Source organism: Blennius ocellaris, assembly GCF_963422515.1.
Source record: "Blennius ocellaris genome assembly, chromosome: 8".
Lineage (NCBI taxonomy): Eukaryota > Metazoa > Chordata > Actinopteri > Blenniiformes > Blenniidae > Blennius > Blennius ocellaris.
The window spans coordinates 10,865,639-10,876,981 of NC_137657.1; the positions used below are offsets into that span (position 1 = coordinate 10,865,639).

At 39.7% G+C, this 11,343-nt stretch overlaps 1 protein-coding gene across 1 annotated transcript; it reads right to left on the reverse strand.

Moving 5' to 3' along the window:
* Nucleotides 1–3,942: 3,942 nt before the first annotated feature.
* On the reverse strand, nt 3,943–9,366 carry il6r (interleukin 6 receptor; the record flags this gene model as incomplete). The annotated part of the gene is made up of 10 exons (XM_080500467.1): nt 3,943–4,183; nt 4,361–4,457; nt 4,779–4,836; nt 4,929–4,966; nt 5,923–6,067; nt 6,149–6,318; nt 6,393–6,577; nt 6,771–6,894; nt 7,202–7,825; nt 9,285–9,366. The coding sequence occupies 10 exons, from the start codon at nt 9,364–9,366 to the stop codon at nt 3,943–3,945; spliced, it is 1,764 nt and encodes a 587-aa protein (XP_080356593.1).
* Between the last annotated feature and the right edge of the window lie 1,977 nt (nt 9,367–11,343).

Genomic DNA, 11,343 nt, shown 5'->3' on the forward strand with positions numbered 1-11,343 from the left:
AAATGTAATAATAAGTACGTTTGCTAGTATTTTTTATATGTTAACACCTTTAATATCTAAGAAGTGAGTCTACAGTCGTGATATTTCCTTTAAATCTCCTCAGTTAGTTAATTGTGTTCTACTTCATGTGTGAGTACATAGACTAACTGTTTTTTGTCTCCAGTATAATTGTGTTTCTATGGGTTTTCTAGTTGTTATGGAGGCTGTCTCTGTGTGTGCAGATACATGACATAGGTGACTTCCTCCTCGGAGGTTTGGCCATCATACTTCCCTGGTAACCATCTGCGTTACTTCACCTGTGGGATTCTCTGTAGACGTTTGAGGATGGCATGTGGTGAAAAACAAGCGCCACACTGTACATTGTGTACAACATCTTTTCTCCATTACTTCTTCAGGGGACTAGTATCTCTTCTGAAAATCAATAGTTCTCTGTCTCTTTGACATTTTTTGTTTATTCAAGTTGTTTGCTTCCCCGACAATTACCTTTTTTTTTCTTTATAACCAAAACGTATAAGTTGTGATATCAAACAAGTTTTTTTTTCTACAGAATTAAGCGGCTGATGGAACATGACACTAGAACCATCACTCATTGAAAATAATTTCAGAGAACACAAACTCACTTCATACTTTAGCATACAAAAGCACAACAGGTTTTAATAATATTACTTTAGACTTACATTTACAAGGCTTACAAGGAGAAAATTTAGAAAAAAATTTTTTTTCTCCATACAAATACAAAATTGCATTTATACTTACAGAGGTTTTCTCCTGGAGCGATGCGTGAAGAGAAAATTGAAACTAAATGTCGACAAAATGAGGATTTTCGTTGCGAAGTGAGACTGATGTGAGCTGAGTGACGTCCACCTTCCCTCTGCAGAACCACAGGAAGTGCATGCCCTTATACCTGGGTGTGTGTATGTGTTCGTGCGTGTGTGTGTGTGTGTGCGTGCGTGTGAGGGATGGAGAGATTCATCACATAAAATGTGAAATTCAATAGACGTATTCTTCTCAGCCATAACATTACATTTTCAGAGGTGACATAATCATACCATGTTACAGTGATAGGATAACTACACACAGCTCACTCTTTTAAATGAAATGCAAACAACAAAAACCATAAAATCAACATAATGACCTGGCACTATATTATGCAAACAAGTTACATATCCACATGTCATCTGCCAGAAAGGAAATGCCGCGACAATGCAAACACTGGATACGTGTTTGTTTTCCACTCTAGCAGAGATGACTCAGCACATTTAAATGAGCACAAGATTCAGGAACACATTTGAATGTCAGTGTCATTACTGGTCTTGTAATGATTTCAATACAAAAACAAAACAAAGAGAGATTTCTTGTATTTATTTATTTTTCTTCGCCTGAAAATGCAACAGTTTTCAAGGAGGAATGGCACGGGAAACATTTGTTCACTCTTAATAACAGCTCAGTGTTGTTGTTGTTTGTTTTTTTCAACAGTTTATTCTCATTATATTTGATCACACTTTCAGCATCTTCTCCACTGGCTGCTTGTCTCTGTATGTCGGTGAAGAAACACACAACTGAGCTACACATGGGAATCAGCACAACAAGCTGTTGGCTTTATCTCACTCCATGTCGCTGTTTCCTTCCATTCTGGACACAACAGCTGCATGAAGATCTGGGTTTGTGAAGTGATCTGCAACAAAACCAACCGCTTGTTTGTGCATGGTGTTAAGTCTTTTCCTCACTCCATCCTCACAGATTTATCCTTTGCAGACAACTTCTGTTCAATTCAACAATAATTCTGGTCTATTTAGAATATTAAACATCAGCAGGTTGTTTACAAGTATAAGAAACCATACATTGAACATTATGACCATATGAGGACAATATTGGGCAAGTGGTCTTAATGTTATGGCTGGGGTGTCTGTGTTTTGTATTTCAATTAGAAACTTCAAATTAAGATTAAGACACATTTATGAAGGAATAGACATCAGTAAGTGAGTGAGTGAGTGAGTAAAATGCACATTTCACAGATAAAGGTCCAAAAGTGCATTCGACTACATCAGCCAAAGCTAAAAACAGATATAAAAGCAGTAAAGATTTATCAAGTAATTAAAGAAATGGGAGAAGCAGCTAAGGTACAATTAACTATTGACCTCAGGTGTTTGACTCACCTGCAGCAAACTCAAGGACATCAGCCGGCCTTTGGTGAAGGACGTCTCTGAGACGCAATCAGAAGAAATTGGTGCAAACAGAAGCAAACAGAAACAGCATAATGAATGATGAGCAACATCTGAAGTGGGATATTATTTTAACTTAAAGACAAATTCTGAAAACCGTCTTTTTTTTTTAAAGTGCAGGGCAGCAAACCTTAGAAAGTCTCCTATGAGCACGTCCACTTCTGGATGAGACCTCAGATACTTCTCATTGTCGATTCTTGTCTTTATCTGAGTGTTAAGACATTTTTATTTATAGGTTAAATCAATTGAAGCTACAATCACAGACTGAAGAAAAAAAGCATCTATAAACTCACTTTAAACTGCCGCAGTTTCTCCTGCTGCTCGCGGTTTAACACACCGACGTCAGGTTTCACAGTAATGTCTCTCTCAGCCATCATTTCTCTCTAAATGTCGCTTTTGACGGACTTAAAGTCTACAATCAGTGAAGGTTGTTGTTAGCGTGTTGAGCTATACAGCTGAGACCGACACGGCGTCAACAGCTGTTACTATGGAAACGAGGAGCAGCAGTTTGTGGCTTCTGCCACGAGGGGGGGCAACAGATATGAGAAACAACTGGCCACAGTTCATGAACGTTTTTTTTTTTTTTAATAATTCAGTCACATTGGGACTGGGTATTTTAATAAGTAGGCACAGTTTTCTTGAACGAGACCCATATTTGGAATCAATCAAACATGTTAATTCATCACACCTCATTCAGACGCTTCAAAACAGACCTCATGTGGAGTCAAGACTCTTTAAAATAAACCCAGACTTTAATAAATTAACTCATATTTTTTAAACCAGTCATGGACACTGAAGACTATTTGACCTTTTAAAAAATACAGTCAAATTCTTCAATGTAATCCATTTACACAAAGTAATACCTAAAGCTTAGATAACATTATGGTCACCCAAATTGACCTGTAACACACATTATCTTCCTGGGGGAACCCCCCCACCACCAACAATATATAGCTTTAAATCCAAGTAATCCAAGTGACAAAAAACAACAACAACATCTCTACAGGATGTATACAGCAATGAAAATTATATTTAAACAATGCAAAGATAGAAAAATGAACAAGTAGGGGAAAAAAGGGTGAGGTTAGTGGCACAAAATGCTATGAATGGCCTACAAAAATTATTATATTTGTAATAATGAATAATCTCAGATGTACAGATAATGTGCACAACAGAAACGCAAGTAGTATTGTTTTTTTGTAGTAACTCTATCAGGACAGACGTCTTAATTCCCAGCAGGACAACAAGGAGACTTGTTTCTGCCTTCATGAAATACAACCAGTCTTTTATTTTTACAGACTGCAAATCTGCTGACATGATATTCGGTTTATCTTTAGGATTCAGTTTCGCCATCAAGTTAAGAAAGTAACCTCAAAGCCCAACAAATATTACAGTTACCAAAAAACATTGTAAAAGCAGCTTGCAGGACAGGGGAAGCTCTCCAAAAGAGAGGAAAACACATGAATCTTGAACGTTAACAGATTTCTTAAAATAGCTTTTGTCAATCCTTGTAGGATTGAATTTACATACACTGAGAGACAAAATACTTTATAAAACAATACAGCACAAAGTCTGTTAGAGGTACGTTTGGGTTTCAGATAAAGTTAGAAGATAAATGTACAGGTTTTACAAGCTCTTTGTTTCCAGTTTAAGTTCATAATTTTGCCCTCTGTGGCACTGCGTTTGATACTCAGTCATTTCTCCACTTTTACTTCAACAATCACTCCGTCTGCAGAAAGAAGTAACTTGTGTTGTTGAAGTGCATGCCTTCCATCTGCTGTCGTGGTTCTTCTTCTTCTTCCTCTTCTTCTTCATTTTCTTCTTTGTAAATTGGAGGGCCAAAGGTTACCAGGGCCTGCCCTTCCGGGGCTGCTGTTACAGCGGGTGGAGGCGGAGGCACTTCGCCAAACTGGGTGATGACGCTAAGATTGTGGAGCTTGGACAGAAATCTGTCCTTGTGTCTAAAATAGACAAAAAAAAAAAAAATTTATCAAGTTGGCAGAAGTCAGAAATGTAACTTGTACAGGCTTTAACTTTCATTCAGATCATTTTATGTGACAAGGTTTTTGTGGTAGTAAAGAGCATGTTATTATCTATAGTGAACTTGATGGAAATGTAAAAGACACAGATCTCTTCACCTGAAGATGTAGGCCGTCAAAATGAGAGACAACAGGGCAAAAAGTCCGACAACCCACAGGGCAAAGTGTGGCGCCTGGGAAACCTCCGGGGCAATAACTGTGGAAAAAGATGAGGGAGACTTTAACAAATCGTGTGTGTGTGTGTGTGTGTGTGTGTGTGTGTGTGTGTGTGTGTGTGTGTGTGTGTGTGTGTGTGTGTGTGTGAGTGTGTGTGTCTCCAGTGGCCGGTTTGTTGTTGAACCTCAGTTAATATGATGACAATATTTCCTGTTAAAGCCCAGTGGTGGCAGAGGGGATTTTCTCAGCACTAACGACATGCAAGACTTCCTTCTTTTTTTTTTTTTTGTCGCTTTACAGTTCCGTAAACAAACACACATGCGATCAACAGCATTATTTTTGTGTCTGGTCGCAGGCTTACCAACGGACTCTCCATCCGAGCCGGAGCCAGAGCCTTCGATGAGGCTGGTGAGGTCAAACTGTTAGTCAGACGGGGAATTGAGAGGAAAAGTTAAACCTCAAATCATAAGAACTTTTTTTGACATGAACAACTGAGAGTTCAGAGTCTTACCACTGGGGTGGACAAGTCGTCAATCACTGTGACGGCAACTTAAAAAGAGAAGAAAATCCAAACATACATAAATAAAGGCCGCTCATCATCATGAGAGAATTTTTAAGTATTTACAAGATGAAATTGTGATTTATATTTAGGAGAAGGACGCAAAAGCAGAAGAATACATTTATTTAGATTTTTAAATACGAATAGGTTGATTTATTCAAGTTTCTGTGTAAAAGTTTTAAAAAGCATCAGCCATCCATCAGCAATGGAAGTGACAAATTCAAAATTCAAAATACTCAAATACTTTTAGTTTTATGAGTTACCATGAATACGAACTATGAAAGTAGAATTACACCATAAAATCAGCATTTCCTATTTTCAAACCTGGAAGCAGCAACTGAGTATACCCACAGATTGAATTAATATTCAAACATGTTATTCTGCTGTTTAATAAACAATACCATTATTCTTTAGCGAAGAAAATTCCAGATTTATATTTACATTCGTTCACAAAAGAAATTTCCAAAGTGTCATTTTTATCTACTTTTTCTGTTTGAGAAATTTACTTTGAATGGGGATATTTTATATATCTGGGCTGAAAAACATCAGAAAAATAGGATGTGTCGTACTTGCAAATTACTTTAATGCATCCATAACATTTATCGAGCAAATTTACTCAAAGGAAAGTGAAAGTTGAAAAGTTTAAAAAAGCGTGTCAGAGGCTGTTTATATTTCCATTTGATTGGAAAAACTAATCATGAACAAGATGGAAGTACGTTTCTGAAGAGTCCACTGATGATACGATCAGCAACATATATGATGGAACTCGATTCCTTGAATTCAAACTACAGGCGTTTGTCATACGAGTGGGTACAAAAATCAACACGTTTTAAATTTAAACTGAACTTATAGTTGGTATTAATTGTGTGTGTGTGTGTGTGTGTGTGTGTGTGTGTGTGTGTGTGTGTGTGTGTGTGTGTGTGTGTGTGTGTGTGTGTGTGCTTACCTGTCCAACTCCTTTCATAGACAGGTGTGCTCCACTCACTCCACTGCCCGTCGTACTCGTCCTTCGCTCTGAGCTCCATCATGTACTCCTCACCTGGAATCGCATCAGTGATGGCGTAGGAGCGCCAGCCCTCAATCGTCCTCTTCTGTGTGAACACATGAATTCATTTTAATGCCGCAGTCAGAGCGCTAAAGGCCACGGAAGCTCCGCAGACTGCTGCACTCACTTGCGTGTACTCAAGTGAGGACTTGACAGGTCGATACTGGAGCTCGTAGATGAGAGCGTAGTGGCTGTCTTGCTGCTTCCAGGATGACGGTAAGTTCCAGCTGACCCTCATCCTGGACTGGTGTCCCTCCTCCTGCTGGACCGACACGTTTGACGGGGGGTTCGGCTTTACTGGGGACAGAGAACGCAGCTTTCAGTGGACGATCAGCCAGAACCCACACACTGAGTGAGACACGGCCACCTACAAATGTCCAGAGGCGTGAAGTGCAGCAGGTTGCTGGTGGCGCTGCCCGCGATGCCCGTGACGCACAAGTAGGCCATGTGGAGGGTCCTCTGCTCGTCGTCGTTGTAGTCCAGAGCACACCAACAGCGGGAGCGCTGGGACGAGTATGAGCAAGGAAAAGGGCTGAAGGTTGGACGGGTCGTCGCACTGAAATAGATAGAGATAGGTAAAAACAAACATTTATAAAAGAAGGGATGATGTACTGAGAAAAAAAAGAGGCAGGATACACTCGTTTGTGTTCACACAGAAAGGCATCAAACCCACAGCATTTTCATTTACGATGACCGCTATCTCGGTAGAGTAGCATTAGTAGGATATATTAAAGACCGTGTGTTCCTACATTTTACTCAGAAGGAGGTAGCAGTGAGGCTGTTTGACGACGGGCTTCCGAGGCGTCCATTCACAGCGGATTTTACTGCTGGGCGACTTCTTATAGCAGAACAGAGAGGGACTCTCGGGAGGATCTGCAAGGAAGAAACATGCCGCGGTGATGCACAGCTCATATTCATCACTTTGATGCATGTTCAAGCTCACATGACTATAAAAATCTGCTGTACTATTATTATTATCATTCATTCATCTATTTATTTATTCAAATTCTTTAAACATAGTTTTTCGTTAATCTTGTTCTTTTGTTTGATCCCGTTTTGTATACTTAGATTGACTAAAATCTGTCGGAGTTGGACTTTATTGTCTGAAATGTATCATGAAGATGAAGACTGACTGACAATTTAGCATCTAAATAAACGACGTGTCGTGAATGTTACTCACCTGCCACTATCACTTTAACAGAGAACCTCTCCTTGCCTCTATAATGACATGCGTATTTCCCAGAGTCAGTGAGTCTGACTGGAGACAGACTCAGAGAAGCGCCATTCCTCCCGAATGAGATTTCTCCCCAGTCAGTGTCTCCTCTCCCCACGGCGGTCTTGTTCCAGCTCCACCGAGGCCTTGACCTTAGTCCCCTTGTCACCCTGCGGCCTTCCTCCCCCTCCTCATCGCCATAGTCACTCTCCGCCTCCATCTCTTCATCCTCCCAGTCAGATTCCCCTTCAAACTGTGTGTTTGCTCTGGATGTGTGGAACAGATCGGGGGGAGCTGTGAACGCTGGGTCCAGGTTGAGGCCTGCGTCGGTGCCGACTGCAGCCACAGCAGAGTCCGAGTGGTTCCCGTCGCCTGCAGTGGCTTTTAAAGAGTTTTCATCGCTTCGATTTAACACGACAGCGTTGCTCGTCATTTTTTGACTGGTTGGGGTGACATTCAGAGAACTTCTTTCATGGGCTTCTGGGCTTTTTCTGGTCAGGTTTACTTGGACTCCGTCTATCGTCACATGGCCCCTGCAGGTCAGGACCAGCTCACGACCTGGAGATATGACCACGACACCAGGAGGAGGCTCTGTGGAGAAAAGCAAACATACAATCTAGAACGGGAACTCGGTAGAGCGCGTACCTTTGCCAACGTCACATTTGTCACCGTGGAAATCAATGGATTATGAGGTTTTTTGATCCAGCGCACCACTCCTTCCACCATTTCTATCGCTTCATGTTATCACTGCGTGACAGTGATGTACACACAATTTACAATTTATAACTGTAAGAAAGAATTTTGGCATTGGTTAGACATCAAGTGAATTAAAAATGACCGTGTTGTGATTAAAAGACTTTTTTGACCTTTTCATGACCTAGACCTTGACTTTGACCCATTCGTGCTCAATATTTAATTGGACGATCCAGAGATAAAGACAAATGATCCCTGAAATTGTCATGCAATTTGAGTGAATAGTTTTTGTGAAAAACTGGTAAAATACATACACACATCGCATACAAACACATAAATAACATCTGACATCTGATAGAAACCACTGAGTGCTGACTCAATACTTTATAGGTGAGTAGTGCATCTCAAATGTGTTGCCTTTATACAATCACTGCATATTTTCCTTAATTTGTGCTGAATGTCATATTTTGTCACGGTTAATATTGGCCACAGCCACAACAGAGATCGGACACAACGTTGCATAACTAAATTTGACAGCTACTCCGTTCTTCCTCTTTTAAGAGTCTTCACAGTTTCTTTTTCAGTCCCGAGTTACACTTTCTTTGCATCATCCCTCATACTTTTAAAATTGACAGCATTTTATTAAATCTTTAATATTGATTTCATGTGGCGAGTTAGAACAAGAAAAACTCTTTTATCTGTTTGTTTTTTGGTCTCGTATCTATATTTTCAACTACAGTCTGGTGAACATGTGGTGAACAAAAATCACTCCAATGATCTATTTTGACTTATTGCCTTATTTTCCGAATTCTCTTGTGAATATTAAACTGGACTTCACAATATTTGCTTCATATTTATTGCCTTTATTCACATTTTATTTGAGATATAATGAAAACATTTCATTTGAAGACTGAATCGAGCTTTATTTCCCGATTCCCATTAACTTCTGCTCGAATGTATGCTTTAAAGTTACTTGTTCAACCATTTATTCACGCTTTTAATATCGTAAACCCTGTTCATAACCCACTTCTAAGTTTATTTTCTAGTCTAATGTAAATGCGCTAGAGTGCACTGACAGATTATTAATACCAAAAAAAAAAAAAAAAAACAATTCAAACGAACAATCAATGTACTGTTTTAACAAATCGAAATAGTTTATTGTCTATCATTAATTACATAACAACCACACAAACCCTAACGCGGGTGAATATCTCCCGCGAGGTGCGTAATAACTGGACATTTAGGCAAAACAAAAAAAACAAAAAAAGTTTTAGAAATAATTCACGCGCCTGGTGTGTTGGTGGTGGTGTCGGTTTGACCTTCCACCTCAGAAATAAGGTTTACAGTGAGAGCCTACCTTTCCTGGGACAGACTCTGTCTGAGCCGCCGCGGCCCGGGGAGGCGCACAAGAAACACATCCAGAGGAGGAAAATCCTCATTTCTGCTCCACAGCAGCAGGTCCTCACACCATCACTGACAGCACAGGTTCACGCACACTCCCGGGGGGTGGGGGGGTCTGTCACATAGCCACAGCCGATAACTCTCATTTTAATCTCCCACAACAGAGTTGAAGTTCCTCTGTCTCTCAGCGTGAGACCCGTTATTGTGAAATCCCTGCGCTCTTCCTCTTGCCGGGCGCCGTTACGCGGAGGAAATCCTCCTCGCGTCGAGAGAAAACCCTCACCGAAGCTTCAGCGTTTGTTTATTTAAAGTCCGTCACCGCGAGGTCACGGTAATGTCCCTAAGTTTATTTATAATCTAATGTATTATCCAACATTTAATGTAGGGTGTCCGCAAAACAGGCGAATCGTAGAACGCACAGTATATTTCTATAGCAATGGAAAGAGGAATACTTACGCCTGTCTGTCTATCTATCTATCTATCTATCTATCTATCTATCTATCTATCTATCTATCTATCTATCTATCTATCTATCTATCTATCTATCTATCTATCTATCTATCTATCTATCTATCTATCTATCTATCTATCTATCTATCTATCTATCTATCTATCTATCTATGCTTATGTATTTTCTTCAATTACAAAATAAACATGTGTGGTTGTGTTACAACACATATTTATAAGCATGTGTATGCTTGTGTTCTAATCAGATTTGTATACATGGCACCATATTTGCAAGCCTATAAAGGACCTGGAAAAGCCTCTCATGCCGGCATGGACCTGGACCATTTGATTTTACAGTACAAGTGGATTGATGCCTGGCTGCATAGATTAGTTGGACCACTGGGTTTCGTTTGTTCTCACTCAGGAGTGACGGCTGTGTACACTGGGAGGGATTCTGAGTTCAATGTCTTGTTTTGACACATGGGAAAGTACATCACACTCACAACATGTTGATGTGCACAGACAGATGTAAATATGTCAAAATGTATCACGGTACACGCATGTACACAAATACAGCTACATGCATTCAAAGGTTATTAGTGTTATTTTTTTTATTTTTCAAATGCTGTTTTATATGTGCACATTTATCAATTGTCTGCTGATTTCGTGTATTAATTTCTACTCTTCGTGTCATAAAGTAGCATTGACATACCACACACACTTTTGAAAGAAAGACATTTTTATTTAATGGCTCCAGAATCCATAAAATGCTGTTCCCTCCATTCAGAAAGTCTCTAAAATCACATCGTTATTATGTCGTGGGTTCAACGGCTTTAATGGTGACCGAAGCTGTGAATACATGGATGACAGTAATCAGATTAAACGATGTTTTAAGTTGTGCCGTATAAACACTGGTAACAAATCAGATTGGCCCTCTCTGATTGAAATTAGACGGTGGTCTGATCAGAGCAGAGTTCATGTAAACTGCATCCGTGTTAGAGAGATAGAAGGTAATGCCCTTTCATCACTCTTTTCATTGATTACTTGACCAGAACAATAATGCACAGATACGCTTGACTGACGGAACAAAATCAGGCCAATATTTGGCATCACTGAAGCATGATTGTCCTCTTTCCTTCACTTATACAGACAATTTGAAAGCACTTCACTGGAGCGTCTGTAACAACTCTTTTAAGTCACAAAATGACTACCTGTATTCCGAAGACTTTGAAAAACCACCTGCAGAGGTTCAGTCACTGTTGCCTCATGCTTGACCCACGTGTTTCCAAAGTGAGGTTGATTGACCATCACTCACAGGGCGTCTTTATTTCACCACTGTAAGTCCAGAAATTCTATTCTGATTCTAGTGTACAGCACAAGCTCTGTCTCACATCTCTGTTTCAATGCTGGACCTTTAATGTTTTTAACAATAAAACACACCATGGTCTTCCTGTGTTCATCAGATCCTTTCAATTTGAAATATTTGTTAAATCTTTATATGTAATGTGCAACTGTGGAATTTGCATGAGCATTTTTAACATCAATTTCTTTTAATTTCACAACAAATT